The sequence below is a fragment of the Choloepus didactylus genome, chromosome 6 (genome assembly GCF_015220235.1).
Source record: "Choloepus didactylus isolate mChoDid1 chromosome 6, mChoDid1.pri, whole genome shotgun sequence".
Lineage (NCBI taxonomy): Eukaryota > Metazoa > Chordata > Mammalia > Pilosa > Megalonychidae > Choloepus > Choloepus didactylus.
In genome coordinates this window covers 34693438-34714011 of record NC_051312.1, presented here as the reverse complement: position 1 = coordinate 34714011, position 20574 = coordinate 34693438, and the positions used below count along the sequence as shown (strand labels likewise).

Sequence of the window (20574 nt, the reverse complement as noted above, 5' to 3'; positions counted from 1 at the left end):
CATGAGTAACACAGAAGTTTGCAGAAGTTTTATAGGGACATGCAGGAGGGGTACTTTGCAGAGCACACATGGCAAAAATATAGATGGTTGCCATTGAGATGTTCCCTTTTGCACTCCCCCACTGCAGGGTTCCTTGATGGCACTTAAAAATCTTGCCCTTTGCCCCTGGCCACCCAGCTCAGCCCCCTGGCTTGCAGACCCCTCTCCACCCAGCCAAAGCTTGAAGCTCGGCAGTTTGTGGGTAGCCACCTCAAGCGTGCCTCTACGGGCCTCAGTTCCCCCCACCACACTGAACAGCCCTCAAAAACAATGATGCCAAACTTCTCTTGCCCCCGCAACAGATCTGCATCCAATGCTTTTCTGTGCCCAGGAAAAATGGAACAGACATTTAGTGAAACCTGCCAAGCACATTCACATCCATTCTGTCCTTTCTAACCCCAGAGCTGCCTTGGGAGGTGGGAATTAGTATCTCCTTTTAACCATGAGGAAGCTAAGGCTCAGAGGGGTTAAGCCACTTACCCAAGGTCACACAGCTAATAAGGGACACATCCCTTACCTCTTTACTAAGCTGTCTCTCTGTAAAGATAAATAGGCATGGAGAGAGATGGGCCATGCAGACCCAGACGCAAATAAGAAGGCTTTCGAGCCTCAGATTGGAGGATGGGAGCCCAACCTGACGGAATGTCCCTCAGGACCCGGCAGGGCCCAGTGCATGATCCTGGAAGGGACCTTTGTTCAAGGTCCTTGGGGTTTGGAGTCAGGAAGCCTGAGATTCAGCTCTGGCTCTGCCATGGACTCACTTTATGACCTTTGGCAAGTCGCTTTCCCTCTCTGGGCCTCAATATTGAATGGGAGAGTTGGATTAGACACCTCATAATCCTATAGCTCTGGCATTTAAGGAGATTATAAAAGTGGCAGATAAACTCCACAAGGTCCTCAGCAGCCTGGGTGGCAAAAGGTTGGATTTGGAGGATGCATGCTACACTTAAGGTCAAGCTAGCAAGAGAACTTCAGATCAATTAAAGGCTCTGCTGGGACACTGGTTCACGCTGCAAATGGAATCCCTGCCCAGCTCACCAGGCACCCTGAGCCTCTGCCCCTGGGGCCTTGCCTGGAGAATGGAGTGTTGTATGGGGTGTCTAACCTCCACATTTACCTATTTCTTCTCTTCCCCCTCTTACCTGGCCCTGGGAGCAGCTGGGCGGGGCCTGCCTGCTGGGCATCGGCACCTGGGTCCTGGTAGACCCCACCGGCTTCCGGGAGATCGTGGCCGCCAACCCCCTCCTCGTCACAGGCACCTACCTCCTCCTGGCCATGGGGGGCCTGCTTTTCCTGCTCGGCTTCCTGGGCTGCTGCGGGGCCGTCCGCGAGAACAAGTGTCTGCTGCTGCTGGTGAGTAGCCCCTCCCCCACCCCACCCGTGGGTGCCCCAGAATTGGGGGAGAGCTGATGACTCCCAGGCCCTGCCTAGCATCCATTTAGAAGCTGACACGTTCTTCCCAAACTCAGGGCTGTCAACGCCAGAAGGGACCTGCGAGACCAGCTTGCCCCACCCCCTTCACTTTGTAGTCAATGGTCTGGAAGCCCAGAGAGGTTCAGTGACTTGCCCAGTGTCCCTCAGGGAGTTAGTGGCAGAGAAGGGCTTAGGCCCATGCACCCTGCACGGCCACACGCCACACCCTCGCCATGCTTTTGGGGGAGCTGCACCCCTTCCTGCCCCTGCTAGACTTTACTAGCATGCATCCACACTCCAGGGAACTCACACTGTCCACCAGGAGTGGGAAGGTCACCAGCCTTTAGCATTTGTATTTGCGGCCCCCACTGCCGGAGCCTGCTTTCCGCACTGGTCCATGCCTGCAACTCAGACGACCGGTCCCCAGATGGCCTCCAGGCCCAACAATCAGCCTCTCTCAGACCTGGTGCACTGGGGATGTTGACCACTCTGTGATGCTTTGCTACTTGCTTGCTTTTTTTTTTTTTAATCCAGTTTTATTGAGATACATTCACATACCATATGGTCATCCATGGTGTACAATCAACTGTTCACAGTACCATCATATAGTTGTACATTCATCACTCCGATCTATTTTGAACATTTTCCTTATACCAGAAAGAATCAGAATAAGAATAAAAAATAAAAAGAAAAAAGAAAACCCAAATCATCCCCCCATCCCACCCTATTTTTTCATTTAGTTTTTGTCCCCATTTTTCTACTCATCCATCCATACACTGGATAAAGGGAGTGTGATCCACAAGGTTTTCACCATCACTCTGTCACCCCTTGTAAGCTACATTGTTATACAATCGTCTTCAAGAGTCCAGACTACTGGGTTGGAGTTTGGTAGTTTCAGGTATTTACCTCTAGCTATTCCAATACATTAAAACCTAAAAAATGTTATCTATATAGTGCCTTAGAATGTCCACCCAAGTGACCTCTCGACTCCATTTGAAATCTCTCAGCCACTTGCTTGCTTTTAGGACATCTCTTGTAAAAGAGGTAAGATGCTTAGCTGTTAGAGAAACCACTTCACCTCTCAGATCTCCAGCTCTAAATAGAAGATGATGTGATCTCTGAAGTGTCTTTATTCATTAAATAAACAGTCCTCAAATGCTTAATACGGGCACATAGTTCACTGGGTGCTGAAGTTGCTTCAGTGACCAAGAGGGACTCTTTTCTCCCTCTTGGACAAGAAGGAGGCAGCCAAGTAGAGTCTGAAGATGAGCCAGGCAGCGGGCAGGCATGGGTTTGAATGTGTACCCAGCTCTGTCTCCTGGCTAACCGTGAGACTCTGGTCCAGCTTCCTAATTCTCCAGGCTTCAATGTCTTTGCCTATTAAATGGGAGGTTGACAAACTCAGGTCTGTGTTGGAGGCAGACCAAGAGAACGTTAAAGAGCCACGCAGTGGATGTTCTGTTTCTCCTCTGGGTTCCCATGTGCTGTGGACCTCTGGGCCTTTGCTTGCTCTCCTGGCCTTGCTGGACGGGTCATTTCTGCCCAAGGGGTCCTTTGAGCCCCTGGGCTAGAACTTCTGAGCTGACCCCGTCCTGCTACAAGGTACATTAAAACAGCCCTGCTTAGAGAAGCGTGTGAGTGGATGCTTCAACTCACAGATGCCCCTCGTGCGTGGGTGGCTGGGTCTGGAGTTGAGTGATGGGGACACCCGGGCTGATCGGTTGGAGGGTTTACTTTCAAGACGTCTTCACGTTCTGTGGATGAGCTGGCACCCAGAGAATGTTGGAAGGCAGAGGCTTGGCACAATGCCTCCTTCCCAGATTAGAACACACCGCACCTCCCCCTTCCATCTCACAGTGAGAAAGTGACATGACACAGGAGCCCTGGGTCCATTTGTCCTTCAACAGTGTGAAGTAAACACCCCAGACTTCTCCTTTAGAGAGAAACAAAGAAAACCTGTGCATGCCACCTGGTGGACAGTGCTCTGCAGTGCCGGTGCCACTGGCATGGAAAAGTCTTGGCACATAGGAGCCCATAGCCTTGGGCTTTGGGTCCCAAGGCACTCCACATCTCCCTTTTCCCCTCTCCCCTCGGCCCCCGGGGGTTCATGCCTTGTTAATGGGCTCATCTCCCAAGCCAAGACAGGAAGCCAGGCTGGCACTCCCGGCTGGGAACGAGGCTGGGGGCCTCTCAAGTCTTCTGCAGCTAAGTGCCTCCCTCCCAGCCTGCCAGCTGGGTGAGGACATCCTCTCTCCCCAGCACTTATGGAGGAGAAGACGGAGACCCAGGGAGAGGGAGAGACGTGTCTAGATGCTCCCTGAGACGGTGCTCAGGTGGGGCTGCAGCTGCCCTGGCTGCTAGGTCTGGTCCTTTCCACTCATTGCATTCCCCTCCCCTTCTCTTTTGTCTTTTTTCTCCCTCTTGCTCTTTCTCCCAGTGTGATTATCTCTGTGTCTCTCTCCTCGCTCTCTCCCTTTCTCTGCCTGTCTCCCTGTCTTTCTCTTTCTCTGCTTTTCTCTTGATCTCTTTGTTTCTGTTCCCCTCTCCGCTTGCCCTCTGCCTCCCTCTCTCCTTGCTGTCTCTCTCTTTGCAGTTCCTGCTTTCTCTGTCTTCTCCCCTCCTCTCCTCTCTCTCTTTCTCCAAGGGCCAGACAGAGCCCACAGACAACTTGCTCAGGGTCGCAATGTGGGTCAGAGGCAGGGGACGCTGGGACCCGGGTGTCCTGTCTCCCAGACCAAGGCTCGTTCTGGGACTTCTAACCTGGAATGGACTCTGGAAGTCCAAAATCCACCTAAAATCACATGCACAATATCACAGGAAGGCCTTGTGTGTGTTTGTGTGTGCCCTGCAGCTTCTAGAAGGTTTTCAAAGAGGTTCATGGCCTAAAAATTAGGAAGAACCACTTCTTGCTTCCAACCTGGACCTGGGTATGTGGTGGTTTCTGCTGAAGAGGGGCACAGAGTCTCATCCCTGAGGGCTGCTGGGGTCCTGCTAGAACCACAAGATTGCCTCTTGAGCCTGCTGGGAAGGAGGGGAAGCTCGTCTTCCAAAGGGCTAAGAGAGAGAGCACCTTTAGCCACCTCAGGAACTCTGGTTTAAAGGTCTGCAGAGGAAGCAGCCCTGGAGATTGGGATTAGCTGAGCATTCTCCTTCTGCTCTCAGGCTGGAGACTCACAGTGTCCCCACGACCCTTAGCCTGGGACATTCAGCCTAATGACCAAATCACCTCATGATTAATTTATCTAAGGACAGTTCCCAAACACTCTTGCTGATCCGTTTTATAGTATTGTCACATACAGTAGGACAATTTCAGCCCAGCCCATGATGGAAATGTGGTGGCATCTCTTTTCCCTTACCTTTGAGCATTTCAAGGAATTTTTTTTTAGCCAATTTATCTGAAGAGTCTCATTTTTTGTTATTATACAACAAAAGCATGCTCAATGGAAAAGCAAACTGCAAAAAGAGATGAGTGTTCTGAAAAGAGGTAAGTGAGCTGCATTGTACATGAGATATGTAAATTTGGTAAATATTTATTAGAAATGAGAACTAAAAGCAGATGTACGCATAGGCAGATGGGTTAGAAAAGACTGGAAATGCTCACGAGTAACAAAATAGCAGTTTCTGCCCTGATGTTAATGTTTCCATCCTAAGCAAAGGGTTGTCAATTTGGTGTTCAGGAATAACTGAAAAATGTGTACCTATGCAAGCAGAATGCAGTTAGGTCAACTCTAGGTGAACAAACCCTGGGGAAGGCTGGGGGAGGCTCCAGGAAGCATTGGGACAAGCCCTGTGGCCCGGCCCAGTGGTAACTGGTGTTTAGCTCAAGGAAGAGATTTCATGCTGGAAAAGGGCAAGTCGGTAGAAGTTGCATGGTTACCGAGACTTGCATGCCACAGCCCTCCCGTTCCTTCAGGTGACATACTCCCATACACTTGGGTCACCCCTTGGTCTCTGGGCTTGGGGAGACCATGTTCCAAGTGGAAGCAGTGGAAGGGAGATGTACAGAACACCTGCCTCTGGGGGTCCCACTCTCCCCAGTCCGTGTGTTACCAGTTCATTCTCTTATTTCATCTCCTGGTGCTTCAGCTCAGTGTAAACTCTCTGCCTTGTGTGCCTTTGTTTGGCAATGCCTAGCAGGATGCCTGGCACTGAGTAGGCACCCAATTAACAGCTCTGGAATGAAGGAGCAGAGAGGAGGCAGTATCAGGTGTGGGTAAGAGCATGCACGGGCTCCAGAGTCAGAAAAGCTTGGGTTCCGATCCCTGCTTTGCTACTTCCTGGCTGTGTGTCCTGGGGCCAGTTACTTAACCTCTCTGAACCTCTGATTCCTCATGTAGAAATGAGAATAATAGTACCACCTTCCCAGCTGTCTTAGTTTTCCAGGGCTGCTAGAACAAAATACCACACACTGGTTGGCTTAAACAACAGGAATTTATTGGCTCACCCTTTGGAAGCTAGAAGTCCCACATCAAGGTATCGGCAGGCCATGCCTTCTCCAAAGTCTATACTGTTCTGGTGGTGCCTGCTGGCCATCGATCTCTGCCTCCGTCACATGGCGATTTGTCTCTTTCTGTTTCCCCCCGGGCTTGACCTACTGTGTCCAATTTCCTCTGCTTATAAGGTCTCCAGTCATACTGGGTGAAGGCCCACCCTGGTTCAGTTTGGCCTTCACATCCTCAAAGACGCTGTTCGCAAGTGAGTTCACAGCCACAGGACTGGGGGCTGTGGCTTGGACATGTCTTTGTGGGGGTGTGCCAGTTTGAATATATTGTGTCCCCCAAATGCCACTATCTTTGATGTAATCTTGTGTGGGCAGATGGTTATCAGTGTTGATTAAATTGTAATTCTTTGAGTGTTTCTGTGGAGATGTGCCCCACCCAACTGTGGGTGATGAGTCTGGATAATTTCCATGGAGTGTTGGCCCACGCATTGAGTGGGCCTTGATCAGTGGAGCCATATAAATGAGCTGACAGGCAGAGGGAACTCAGTGCAGCTGTGAGTGATGTTTTGAAGAGGAGCTACAGCCAAGAGGGACACTTTGAAGAAAGCACAGGAGCTGCAGATGAGAGACAGTTTGAAGACGGCCATTGAAAGCAGACTCTTGCTCTGGAGAAGCTGAGAGAGGACAAATACCCCAAGTGCAACTAAGAGTGACATTTTTGAGGAACTGCAGCCTAGAGAGGAACGTCCTGGGAGAAAGCCATTTTGAAACCAGAACTTTGGAGCAGACGCCAGCCACGTGCCTTCCCAGCTAACAGAGGTTTTCCGGACACCATTGGCCATCCTCCAGTGAAGGTACCCAATTGCTGATGTGTTACCTTGGACATTTTAAGGCCTTAAGACTGTAACTGTGTAACCAAATAAACTCCTTTATAAAAGCCAGTCCATCTCTGGTGTTTTGCATTCCGGCAGCATTAGCAAACTAGAACAGGGAGCTTGACCCTATCAACCATACCAGCCATAGTGCTGTGATTGTGAGTCACTGAGAAAATGTATGTCTTGCTGAGCTCTGTTCCTGGCACATGTCAGCACTGATAAAATGGCAACCTAAGGCCACTGGTGTTACCTGCAAGAGACCCTGCAGGCCATTTTCAAGTCTTAAGACCTGGAAACTCGAGCAGATTCCAGGATAACTTGGTGGTGAGAGGCTGTGGTCCGGAGTCCAGGTCCCAAGTGTCCCACCTGCCAGCTGGGACATCTAGTCCAATTGCCAGTCCCCTCAGGGCCACGGTTTCCCCGTCAGTAAAATGGGGATGATGACAATAACCACTCCCTCCTCACTGGACTGCTGAGAGCTAAATGGAACGATTCACGTAAGATCTGCAGGGCCTCCGTGGTCAGCTCTTGGTCGGTGGCCGCTATGGCTATTTTTGCAGAGAACACCGGCGCCAGCCCTTGTCTTCCGGAAGGCCGTGCTTCCTCTTGGTTCTGAGCCACTGTCTGAGGAGCTTTTACGTTGTGCCAGCCTCGTGCTAAGCCCTTTCCCTGCATTATCTTACTCAAGCTGTGCGGAGTCATCCTGGACAGCACAAACACTCTCGGGGCAGTGAGTTCACAGGGTGCACAAGGCTTGGGACCTATCTTGACCATTAGTCGTAACTGTCTAAGGCACAGTCAGTGGCCCAAGCCAGCTAAACCGCCTGCCGTGGGCGGAAACCATTTCCAGGGCTGCTGTTTGCCTGTCTGAGGATCTTCCAGCAGCTCGGAGAAGGCAAGGAGATAGGTGTTCCTCCTAGAAGTTGCATGAAATGGAACAGGATAATAATCCATCACCAGCCAAATGGAAGTGCCAAGACCTGTGCCAGGGCCTCCGTCACTGTCAGGAGAAAGGAGAACACACCTCGGTGGCCACACAGCCCCGGAGCCAACCAGCCTTGGAGGAGGAGAGCTGTACCAAGAGTCTGCAGACGTGGAGGCTTCAGGGATGGAGCAGCCCCTTCTGTCACACTCCTCCCTGATCGGGAACTCTGCTCCCCAGAGCTCAGCCCAAGGGCTCCCCAGTCTTTGGGAAATGCTGGAGCATCTGACCTGGAGACTGAATGGCCCCTCCAGATGCTCCAGGCAGGGCACACAGCTGACCCCAGCAAGGGGGCCCACTGACATGTCGGAAGCAGACTCCCAGTATTCAGCCACACTCTTCATCAGTCAGAGACAAGAGTTATGATGCTGCGGGAAGAGCACTGGATTAAGGGCACAGGATTTGCTCTGAAATTTACAAGCTGGGCTCCTTTGGGCTGGTCCTTTCCCTTCTCTGGGCTTCAGTTTCCCCAACTGTGAAAAAGAGGATGAGCCGTAAAAGAAACTATGGAAAAAAGCATCCAGCCCCAATACCAGACAACCTTCTGAGACCAAAAGCCTGCATCATGGGCAGCTTGAATCTGGTGAGACCCCCGTGAAATCTTGAGGGGCAGTGGAGCACCAGGGACAGCCAGGTGCTGGAGCAGAGCTTGGCGTCATGGCTGAAGACGAAGGCCAAGGGACAAAACAAGGGATGAGGATGTAACAACCCATGCCTTGAGCTCACTGTTCTGTTTAAGCAAGGTGTTGTCCTTGGACAGTTTAAAAAAAAAGCAAAACTGTGTAACAGGTGTAGGAGATGTTTAGTGTCCACGTTCCAGGCACAATGGAGTTTTTCTAGCTCCATCCTTTGGCTCTCTTCTCAAGTGGTCCAGAGCCCAAGCAGTTGGGGGAATGGCATGGTCTTCGGCACAACTGCACCATCTAGAAAAGGAAGGATCCTAACTGCAGTCTTCCCAGGGTGGGGATAAAGTGACGGAGAAACCTTCTTCTGGTCGGAAAAAAAGTTCCAGGAGAGGGACACCTGAAGGCCCACAAGAATGTCTTGGTAAACCAGCACTAAGTGCACTATGGAGAACCGGGCTCCTGGGGGCCCATTTAACAAACCTGCACATGAGCTGGTCTTGAGTGTCCTTCCTACACTTAATAATAATCTCAACACAAGCATTGCTCAGGCTCTTTGACAGTATACGAAACACGTTCACATCCATCATTTCATCCTGCCCCACAATACTGAATTCCCCACAGTCCCACCTGGCAGGTGGGTGTTGTCATCCCGTTTTACTGATGCGGGAGCCGAGGCTGGGGGGCCGGTTTGAGTGGCTGTCCCAAGTCCCACCCGGCAGGGCGGGGTTGGTCCCCAGGTGGCCTGACGCTGAGCCCGGCGCCTCTGTCGCCTCCCAGCCCCTGCACCATCAGCACAGGCTGGCGAGTCCCAGGACCCTGGCCCCAGGGTGCAGGTCTCGGGCACGGCCAGTCAGGTGGCTGAGAGGGTGTGCCGGAACCGGTGCCTGTGTGAGCACCGGGGATTAAATCGGCTTCCACTTCTGGTGGTTTCCAGGTGGGCTGATGACTCAGGGTTGTCATGGAATTTGTAAAGGTCAAGAACACCATCCATGCTGAATAATGAAGCAAAGCCATTTCCTCTTTCTTCTGCCGACAGCTCTGGCCCCAAAACAGCGGACTAGAGGTTGAGATGTAGCCAGGTATCAAGGTCACCGCTGGCGTTATGGGGAGTCGTTCATTCGCCTAATAGCCAAGTGCTGACACCTGTGCTGCCCCAGGCGTTTGGGATGCAGAGGGCTGAGTTACAGCCCCTGCACAAGTTAGGGAGCTGCTGGGGTCTGGCATCTACCGTGTGGACACCTCCATTGGACACTGCGATGTGGGGGAGCCCAGAGGAAGGAGGGCTTCTTTCTGCCTGGGGAATTCAGGAAAGGCTTCTCACCAGGAGAGGGGTTGGGGTTTACCCTCCTCTGGGAACACGAGGAGCTGGTGGGAGGAGGTAAGGGCAGGGCATTCCTGGTAGAAGGAACAGAGTCTGCAAAGGCCCTGAGAGAAGAAGGGTCATGGTTAATTTGGGGAGCATCAAGAAATGCAGTGAGTGGATCGGGGGTCTCTGTGCTAGATTTCACACAATCTTGCTCTTCAATCTTGCTCCTTTATTGTGTTTGAAGATCAACATTGCCTTCCCACATCCCATGGGAATGAGGGGGTGGCGAGCAGGAAGGCAGAGTGGATAAGCAGCATGCCAAAGACCCAGCTGCCCAAGCCTCTGAGATGGCAACACCTACTTTGGGTCCCCTAAACATCAGTGGAGCAGGGAGAGGTGGCCCTGGTGTTGGTGGCATTTGGGGCTAGGGGAGCCAGCCAGGGATCCACAAAGCACCCAGGATTCCCACAGCTTATAATCTACCTGGAGGGAAATCCACCTGGAGGGGGAACAAAGGGGCTTCAACTGCGGTCTCCTTCCAGGGCTGCCTGGTAGGGTTGTTCAGATTGTACACTGCACAAAGGTTGCCACATCAGAGGGATACCATTTGCACAGAAGGCATGTTTATTTGTTTACTTTTTCCATGTTTTTATTACAACTTTGTTAATTCCAAGGAGAGAATGTTGTTATATTTATTTTGAAAAATGTGGCAGTGGAGTGTCTTTCAAGATCAGTAAATTACAGCAACTGTGTGACGGATGGAAGGACACCAGGGCACCGTGTCGGTGAGCGACTGCTCTGACCCCTTCCTGCCGCGCCTTGGTTACTCTGGAACGCCCTAGGGTTCACGAGCCTGCCCTCCTCTCTTTGCAGTTCTTCCTGTTTATCCTGGTCATCTTCCTGGCAGAGCTCTCAGCTGCCATCCTGGCCTTCATCTTCAGAGAAAATGTACGTACTGGGTCCCAAGCATCCCACCCTGCTCAGAGGGTCTCGCAGAGTGGGTGGAGCAGCCTCTATCCAGAATGCCACCCCAAACCATCACCCACCACCCCAGCAAGACCCCACCTCTCACCCAGTAAGGGAACCCAGCAAGCCTCTTCCTGAGAGGGCTTCTCCAGAAGCTCACAGAGTCAGGGGCCATTAAGGGTCCCAGCTCTTCCAAACCTCTGGTACAACCCACACCTGATTCTGGAGTCCTCCCGTCCACATCTCGCCCCATGAGGGTCCAGCAGTCATCCTTTAATGGTTTAAGGTGGTCAGAGGGGCTCTCCCCTGAGCCCCCAGAATGCAGGAAGTGCAGGAGGACAGGACAGAGAGCCCTCAGAGAGGCCTGACCAGCAGCCTCCTTTGCCTCACAGGCCGTCTTACTCCAGGGGCTCAGACACACCCAGGGCACAGCCCCCTCCCCGAAGGGCAGCCCAGCCAGAGCAGGGGCAGGAGACACCGAGCTGGCCCTGGGGAGAAGGTGGCACCCTTTGGGCAGAGAGTGGTGCCCAGGGAGTCTCTCTCTGCTGGGCATCAACCAGGAGGCCGCAGCCACTGCAGCCTGAAGGAGGGTGGCAGATTTTGAGAGTGGGGAATAACTTCTGAGGACATCTCTGGAATCCCCTTCTCTGGAACCTGGATGTACAGAGTCCCCACCCCATACCCTGGCTTTTTTAGGGCCTGGAAACTCAGGGCCTCTGCTTGGCTCTGTCTGAGGAGTAGCCTAGGGTGGGGGTGGGTGGGTGGGGGGAGGGGCAAGCTGCCCACTCTGGATAAACCCAGTCCCCTCCGAGAGGAGCTGGCAGGGCCCGATGGGGTTCCCAGCGTGCCCTGGCCTCAGGTTTGCCAGGCGTGTGTGGACTTCCTTCTCTTGGAGAGGCTGTCAGTGAGCGTGGATGTGGGCCCTGGGGGGTAAGGGGACCCCTCAGGTTGGCATCTTAGGGGACTCCCAGGACACTTGGCAGCAGATTCCGAGGCCCTCCCTCTTACTCCACCTCCCCCCCACCCCCAGGCAGGTCAACAGGGAGGCAAGGGCAGGTCGGGGCTGCACCAAGCCACCGGGTCTCAGCCCCCCACTTCTGCCCCCAGCTCACCCGCGAATTCTTCACCAAGGAGCTCACCAAGCACTACCAGGGCAATAACGACACAGATGTCTTCTCCGCCACCTGGAACTCAGTCATGATCACAGTGAGTGACCCCCAGGGCCGTCGTGAGCTGTCAGAGCGATGTTATCAGTGTCGCCTCCGATATTTGGCCTCCAGAGCCTTCTCTGCTCCCGTGCCTGTGGCAGATGTTGATAACCAGTGAGGGCACTCGCCCATGGAGCCCAGACAGGGCTTCAGGATCAGCAAGGGCACGGTATTCCGGGCAGACGCTGCCAGGCAATCCAAGTCAAAACTCAGGATGAAACCTGAGACTTGGCTTCTCAACAAATAATAATTGTCGTGGAGGATAATATAATCATGGCTATGGTTTATGGAATGAGAAGAGTAAGGTAGAAGTTGCTATCGTCATCCCCATTTTGCAGATGAGGACACTAAAGGCTCAGAGAGGCTGGGTGACCTTCCTGAGGTCACACAGGAGGAGCCAACAAGCACCTGGGTCTCCTGACTCCACTTTTAGTGCTCAGCTTGCTCTGTGCTGCCTCTGCCGTGCCCTTTGCATGGCTGTCCCTCTGTCCCCTGACCAACCCCTGCCCTCCTCCCCCAAACCTTTGACCTTCTTCTCCTCCTAGTTTGGTTGCTGTGGAGTCAACGGGCCTGAAGACTTTAAGTTTGCGTCAGTGTTTCGACTCTTGGCTCTGGACAGTGACGAGGTCCCGGAGGCCTGCTGTCGGAGGGAACCCCAGAGTCGGGATGGGGTCCTGCTGAGCAGGGAGGAGTGCCTCCTAGGAAGGGACTTGTTCCTCAACAAACAGGTAGGGGCCCAGCTCCCTCAGCAGGAGGGTCTGGTGCTTTGGGACTTGGGCGACCAGTCCTGGGGAGACAGGGAGTGATGTGGGCACCCCAGGAATCCCACAGGAATCTTGGCTGTGGTCTTTGAACCGGGGCTGACGGTTGGCACCTGAGATCCAAGCAAAGCAGGTAAAGCATGAGGATGGCAGGTGGTCCGGAGATGGCACAGGTCAGAGGAGTGGACATTTTGGGCTGGGATCAAGGGGTGAGTAGGAGTCGGAATTCCATTTTTTTCAGACAGAAAACTCCCTGAGCTTCCCATAAAGCAGACTGGGGACCAGAACCAGAAGCAGGGGGGTCTTCTTCCATTTTGGAGACTCACAACTGCCAAGTGGGGGAGGGGGGTGCCCCCTGGTCCCAAGGGAGCAGGGTCTCCCTGACCTAACTCTGCAAGATCAGAGCAGCTCCTAGACTTCTCTGCGTCTCTTGCAATCCAGAAACTTCATCTCAGCCTTGGAAGAAACCCTTTCCTTCCTCTGCCACCTCTGGGAAAACCAAGGGCCCTGATTTTGCCCCTCTCTGTGAAACCGACAGTGCCCTTTTATTTGAACCGTCCCCTCCTCAACAACCAGTCCTGCCCTGAAACGTGTGTGTGTGTGTGTGTGTGTGTGTGTGTGTGTGTGTGTGTGTGTGTGAGAGAGAGAGAGAGAGAGAGAGAGAGAGAGAGAGAGAGAGAGAGAGAGAAAGAGAGAGAGAGCGACACCAGGAGGGGAGGGAGAGAGAACAAGGGTGAACTGAGCCCATACCCCGAGCTGCTTTAAGCCTTTAATGAGACTGTCATGGGAGAGTCACAGATGCAGGGGACACAAGACAAGGCCCCTCTTCCCATGGGGGCTCACAGCCTAGTTAGAGAAAGCAGATGATAAACAAGCAAGACATAAACCCAAAGTAATCATTACATGTGACAATAATTGCTGGGAAGAAAAGAAAACACGCTGATGGGCTAGAACTGACCCAGGGCAGGGATCAGACAGAGCTCTTCAGGTCCCAGAGGAGGTGACAAGGAGCCGAGGCCTGGCCCTGGCCATCTGTTGAGGCCCTTTCCAGCTTCGTCTCTGCCTCCGTCCCCTGCCTGTGCCCACGTCCTGTCAAGGGACCCAGCTGGCCCTGAGAGCTGCATTCCTCTGCCCCTCACAGTCTGGCCTTCCTGGATTGGGGGACAGAGACATAACCAAGGAAATGAGGGTTCTGGAATCCAGCCACTGTGGGCTTGGGGCAGGGAGGGCCAGGCCAGGGGTTTGGTCCACAATCTCGGGGAGACCTGCCTGGGGCAAGGCCATGGGATGCGGTGGGAACATTTCAGGCTTTGATGTCAGGCAGCCTGGCTGGATTCTCAGCCCCTTCCCTGCTGTGTCACCTTGGGCCGGACACCCTCTTAGGACCTCCGATTCCCATATGGTGGCAGTGACTGCTGCCTGGCCCCATGCTCCTCTTACCCCTTCCTCCTTGGAAAGGGAATGCTTATCAGACTCCATCACCACAGGTAAAGGCTGCACTTCCCAGCTTCCTGGTATCCAGGTCATCAGACTAAGTTTCACCCAAAGGGAGGCGAGCAGAAGTGGTTTGTGCAACTGGAGTCACATCCTTAGGAGAAAGCACTTCCCCTCCCTTTCCCCCTGGCTGGAATGCAGCCGGGGTGACAGGCCACCTCAGACCTTGCAGATGAGGGAGGGTCCCCAGAATGGCAGAGCATCAGGAGGGAAGGGGCCTGGGCCACTGACAACTGCATGGAGCAGGACAGCCACCATGGCTCAGGTGAATTTACATGAAAGCCAAAAAAATATCTAACTTGTTTAAGGGGTTGCTATGTGGGACACCTGTTGCTCATAGCCAAACACATGTCCTTCCAATGCTGCCGGTAAATTGTTCAGGAAGGCTTTTTGTGGGGCCCTGTCCCTTTGGTGCTTTGTCCTGGTATGCATCCCTTTTCTGGATTCATCCTTCATTAGGACGCCTCTTTCCATCTCCTGGGCACGGCTTTGAAATCAAAGCTCTTCAGAGAGGTCCCTGCAGAGCCACATTAATTCTTCATGATGTCTCTTCCTCTTTTCCTCCTGAGGATCATATGAGATTGACTTCTGGGATTTCTTTTCTGAGACACTCACATCCCTCCTGAGCATTCTTCCCTTTTAAAAGCTTCTGCCAGGGGACGATCTCTATCTGTTTTTTCCCAATGCCCACTTCCCTAAAGCCCAGGATGCATTTCCGACTTTGTCACACCTCCCCATCACAAGTCCTGAGTCAGTGAGCAATACATTGACTGCAAGGAACTGGAACCCCAAAGAAAGGGCCTAAAGTAACTGCTGGATTATATTTGATACATGGAAGGAATTCTGGAAGAAGGTGGTTAGTCTCATTGTATTAATGGCTCTGTCTTATCTGTCAGAGTCTGGTCTCTGTCATCCTCATGGCCTTTCCTTGTACTTAGCACTTCATGGTGGCAGAATGGCTGCCATGGCTCCAGACTTCCCATTGATGTTCAAGGTAGGGAGAAAGGAAAAGTGTGGCATCAGCTACTTTCCCAGAAACCATAGGAGACTTCTATTCAGGTTTCACTCTTGGCCACCAAGAACTAAAGCAGAGGGCACTTGTCAGTGGGTGTTGAGTTAGTCTACCAGCCCTGTTTACCACTGAACTCCAGTGAAGAGAACTGAAGAAATCCTGAGAAAAAGGTGATCTGTGGCAAATGCTCAGGCTCCCCCATTGCTGTGAGTGGAGCCCACCATGGCAGCTTCTCCGGCTCCCTCCCCCAGCCTCCTCTGGGACAAGACAGCCATCCAGGCAAGTCAAGAATGTGTTCTCCCACTGCAACAAATCCACCAGTAGATAGTGACCTTGCTAGACCTTGACTCCAGGCTGGTCCCGTGACTACCAATAGGAAGTTACCCATATTCTCCATTTGGCTGGGTGGTCTTAGTCTTCTCTCCCACAGCAGCACTCCGTTTCTCTGCTTTAATCCCACCCCAGTGCTCCCCACCTGCTCCCTGGTGGGGTTTAAGTAACACAAACCACTATACCCTCATCCTCCTAGCAAGAAAAGAGTACTCTAGCTGAAGAGTGCAGCATGTACAAAGGACCTGGGGTGGGAGGAAGCTCGCTGTGTTCCAAGAACCAAGAAAGACCGCTGTGGGTGGAGCATGGTGAACAAACAGGGCAGGGCTAGCTCGAGGTGAGGGCACCAGCAGGGCCTGTGGGCCATGGCCAAGATGCTGGAGGAGCACTGGAAGCCAGGACGAGTTCTCTGTGGGGAGGGATGGGGCCATGTTAGCACTCTGGCTGCTCTGTGGCCAGGGATTAGAAGTGGTCCCAATGGACAGGAGGGATTTTTACACTGGTCCCAATGAGAAAGGACAGGGTGGTGGCAGTGGAGACAGGAAGGGGTGTATGGATCTGGGAAATGCTCAGGAGTTAAAACCCACTGACCTTGGGGATAAGTCAGCTATGGGGGTGAGGGTGAGGAGGTTTTGAGGATGACTCTAGGGGTTCTGGTTGAGGAGAAGATCTTAAATCGGGATTGGGGCATGCTGAGCGTGAGGTGCCTTTGGGACAGCCAAGCCAAGGTACGGAGTGGGCAGTGGATAGGTGGGGCTGGAGCTCGGCACAGGCACCTGCTGGAGATAGAAATGAGGGAGTGATTACCTGTGGGTGGTTGTCTTAATGACCTGGGGCTGCTGCTGTAACAGAGGACCCCAAAACGGGTGGCTTAAAATGACAGAAATTGATTGTCTCAGTCCTGGAAGCCAGGAGTCTGAAATCAAGCTGTCGGCAGGCCGTGCTCTGTCTGACGTCTGTAGGGGAGGATCTGTTCTGTGCCTCTCTCCTGGCTTCGGGAGGTGGCCACAATCCCTGGCCTTCCTTGGTTTGGAGCAGCAGAGCTCCAGTATCTGCTCCTCTGTCTGCACCTGTGTCCACACCTCCTCTCCTAAGGATCCCAGCCATACTGAATTATTTAACCAGTTTGGTTTCATCTTAATTAATAACATCTCTAAAGACCCTATTGACAAATAGGACATATTCATGGGATCAGACTTGCACATGTTTTTTTTTTTGGGGGGGGGGCACAATTCAACCCATAACAGTGGTTTTATTGGTGGCCCCTCTGGCCTATCTGCCCTTTGACAAATTAGGGCAGGAGGGTGGGAGAGCTCGTGGCAGGCTGGGAGAGGTGGTCCCCTCCCTGTATCTCACTGGGCGGGGTGGGATAAAGGGTGGGAAACCATCGTGAAGGGGAGGGCAAGATAATACCCGGGGGTGTGGACCCAAACTCCAGGCTCTGAGCCAGGGACTTGGCCCAGGTGAGTGAGAACCCAGCCTCCCTGATGCTGGCCGAGGGACACTGTCCGTGATCCCATTCGTCCTCCCTTCTGTCCTGCCTCCTCCCTCCGAGGCATCTCAGTACCACACCCAGGGGCGCCTCCGTCAGCCAACCCCGTCTGCTTGGTGGTTCCATCCAGGGACCCAAACGGTCTTTTGATGCCAAGAGGAAATGAGCAGTCAAGGTCCCAGGTGCTGCAAAGCAGAGGAGGGACCCGGGGATGTCTTCTTTCTGCTGGACAAGGGCCCCGGCGTCTTGTCAGTCTCCTACCCTCCCACTCCCCATGAGGCACGTCAAAGTCAGTGTTGTGCTCAGGAAGGGACATGCTGCCTCTCCTGTCCCTTCTGATATAGATCAGGGGAAGGAGCTAGCAACATGATGCATCTGTTTGAGGCTGTGTCTCTTGGTGACACCCAGGGAAGTCCACATGCCCAGCTCTGTGCTCGGAAACTTCTTGCTGCTCAGGATATGCTTCAAGAGGGGCACAGGGCAGGAGAGGACACTCCTAACAGGGACTGATGGCTTGCTACTTGCCAGACACCATTCAAAGTGCTTTACCTGCAGAATCTCATTTTCTTCTCACACCCACCCTATGAGGAAGTTTGTTCAAACAGCCCCATTTTACAGACAGGGCAACTGAAGGACAGACAGAGGAAGTGAAATCGCCCGAGGTTGCACAGTAAGCGAGTAGCAGGGCTGGGCTGTGAGCCCAGACGGGCAGGTGGGCTCTCCCTCGGTCATCGCTTCTCCCATCTGGACAGCCCCTTAACCCACGAGTGCTGTGCACACACAGAGTGCGTGTGCCGGCCCCAGGTGACAGTCGGCACGCCTGAGGGGATGATGTGAGACAAGAAGCATCCTCTCCCAGGGCTGCTCTCAAAGTGGCCCTCCTCCTTCCACAACCCCGAACATCCCTATCCCTACCCCCACCCCGAGAGCAGGTCGACTTTTCTTATTCTCCGTATCAGGGTTGTGCTGCTTTAAAAAAAAAAAAGAGCTAAACGGAGCTGGGAGGTTGGCTCCAATACAGATCTGCAGCCAGGTCCAGGATGCCCACTGGGCCTGGCTGGGCAGAAGGGGCTCCCCTGCCCCTGGGTTCCTGACCAGGCCAGCCTGGGGTGGGGCCTGCTGGGCCCCCTTGGGGCACTGTCATAACCACACAGCCCTTGGTTGTGCTGCCAGGCGCAGGGGCACAACTGCAACAAGGCCTGGTGTTCATCTCGGGTCTCCCTCCTTTTCTTGTTGACTTCCCGGGTCGTGGCCATGGAAACCACCTGGGGCGTATGCTCACAATGCAGATTCCCGGGCTCCATGCCAGACCCACCAGTCCAGAGCCTTGTCTTGGGGACAAGGCCTTGCAATATGCATTGTCAGCCACCTCCCCAGAGGGTTCTGATGCACAGCTGGCTCTGAAAGCACCACGGATTCAGATTATTACACGGTGCGGTCTGTTTGTCTGGGTCTGTCCTCTTTGCTCCATGGGGCACAAACTCTCAATCATCTCACCGTCCCCGGAGAAGGGCAAGCCTACCAGGGGCCCTCCTGCCCAGCTCCCGGTCAGCCTCTACTAGGCAGGCTCCATGAAGCCCACCCTGCCGCGGCTCCCAGATCAGACCCTGCTGTCAGCCTGCCTGGGTCCCACCTCCTCATTTGCATTTCCAGCCAAAGAGGCAACGCTCCTGGGGCACAGAGAGCAGGTGGGAGTGCCCAAGAAACTTGGGTATCAACAGAGAAACAGTAACAGTCACCTAACAAGGACCGTGCATGATTCCCCACTCCCACACCCCTAGGGCCCCTGCTGGGCCAAAGAATTTGCAAGTTCTTCTCCCCTTTTTTTAAAAAGCGACTTGCACAAATATGTGAAAGTCTCTGTGGTCAACCTGGGAAGGGCACGGGAAGGATGGACGCAAAGGTGACCAGGGCATGAGACACTCAGTTTCAGGTGGGGTAACAGCCATGGACTGAGAGCTCCTGGCTTTGCCATTTCTCTCTGCCTGTTTGTCTGTCTCTTTCTCTCTGTCTCAGTCTGAATATCCACGGGACTGCTGAAGAAAACAGTAATAGTCTGAGAATCAAGTCCACTTAGGGGGGGTTCTGTGGGTGGGCTGGTCGGGAAGGCTGCCAGAAGGAGGTGGGATGTGAGCTGGGTTGGGGGCATGGGTTGCATTTCTCTGGGGTGGGGGCTGAAACCAGCAAGCCAGGCTGGTAATGAGAATGAGTAAAGGGTGGGGGGCAACAGGGAAAGCTGGGGTCCCTGGGGAGCACTTGTCCCATCTAAAGGGAACAGCTACTGACAGTGCTGGGCACTGCCACATGGAAATGACAGCTCACCATTGCTGCATCTTCTGATTTTTTTGAGAGAAGCAGGAAATCCAGATTTTTATGTTGAATTTCCCAATTTTCCAGTCAGTGGCAGCTGCACAAAATGGGTCTGTGGCTGGTTTGGCCCTGGGGTAGGCAGCTTTCATCCCCCCCTTAAGGGGTACAGTGCTGCCCATTCACTGTGTGTATGGCCCCCTGGCTTTCCCTCAGGGACCCACCACCCTCCCAGGACCCGGTGAGCTCTGGGGCCATGTGCCAGTTCCCAGTCTTGCACCCAGTTCTGTCCCCAGCCCCTGACCCCAGATAATCCCTCTGGCTGTGGTCTCACCTCTGGCCCTTCCCTCCCAGGGCTGCTACACGGTGATCCTCAATGCCTTCGAAACCTACGTCTACCTGGCCGGAGCCCTTGCCATTGGGGTGCTGGCCATCGAGGTAAGTGCAGGCCCCCCACACACGGCCTGGAGAAAAGATCCCCCATGGCCTGCATCCCCAGCTTCTCCCCATTGCCATTTCCTTAACCTGGGGCCAAAACTGTCCCCTGCAGTGGGGAATCTGGGTGGTGAGCCTAGCTGTGACTTTCCACTGCCTGAAAGTCATCACTGCACTCTGGAGATGACACAGCTGAACAAACATCCAGGCCATGGTGGTAGGCAGGCCCCTGGAGACTCCAAAGCACAGGCAGCTCGAGGGAGGGCTGCCGTTGCTAGATCAGGCCCTTTCTCCGTGGGATCGTCAGGGCCTCTGCGAACTTGTTAATCTCACAGTGATGGTCTGAGCCCCACGCCCTCTCAAAAGGCAGGCAGCTGCAGTCCTTCACAACCACCACCAGGTGGTGCGACAGCCACGGGGAGGAGCTACCGCCTCCCCTCTCCTGCCCTCTCCTGGCTCCCAAATTGGCAGCTCCAGGACAACGCTCCCCATTTCCAAGAAGGGGCACTCGGGGTGAGGGGGCATAGCCAGTCCACGGTCTGCAGGGAAACTAAGTCAGGCAGCCTGATCCGCAGCCTCCCGGCCCCCACCCTGCAGGGCTGCCTTCGGGGCCCCCCAGAATGCCCGACACCTTGAACATGGCCTTGCTCTGCTTCTCACTGTACCCGGCAACCCTGCTTGGAGCTGTTTCCTGGAATTGGGGATGGGAGAACTGGAGGGGTCTTAGCTTCATTCAGTTTTTCAAAAAACGTATCTCGAGCCCCTACCATGTGCCAGTTCTGTTCTAGCTTTGGGGATAGAGAGGTGAGCAAAACTCCTCCAGCCAAAAGAAACAGTGAACAAGAAACAAAATAAACCTGTGCCGGGACCCGGGGGAGAATCTCAGG

General features: G+C 53.7%; 1 protein-coding gene across 3 annotated transcripts in view; it reads left to right on the top strand.

Annotated features, from left to right (window-relative positions):
- Nucleotides 1–20574, top strand: part of TSPAN18 (tetraspanin 18) — a 199161-nt gene that overhangs the window by 175210 nt on the left and 3377 nt on the right. For all 3 annotated transcript variants that reach the window (XM_037838694.1, XM_037838696.1, XM_037838697.1), the window contains 5 exons: nucleotides 1198–1392; nucleotides 10556–10630; nucleotides 11756–11854; nucleotides 12402–12584; nucleotides 19607–19690. In XM_037838694.1, coding sequence (XP_037694622.1) covers nucleotides 1198–1392; nucleotides 10556–10630; nucleotides 11756–11854; nucleotides 12402–12584; nucleotides 19607–19690 — 636 coding nt within the window. The remainder of the gene's footprint in view (nucleotides 1–1197; nucleotides 1393–10555; nucleotides 10631–11755; nucleotides 11855–12401; nucleotides 12585–19606; nucleotides 19691–20574) is intronic.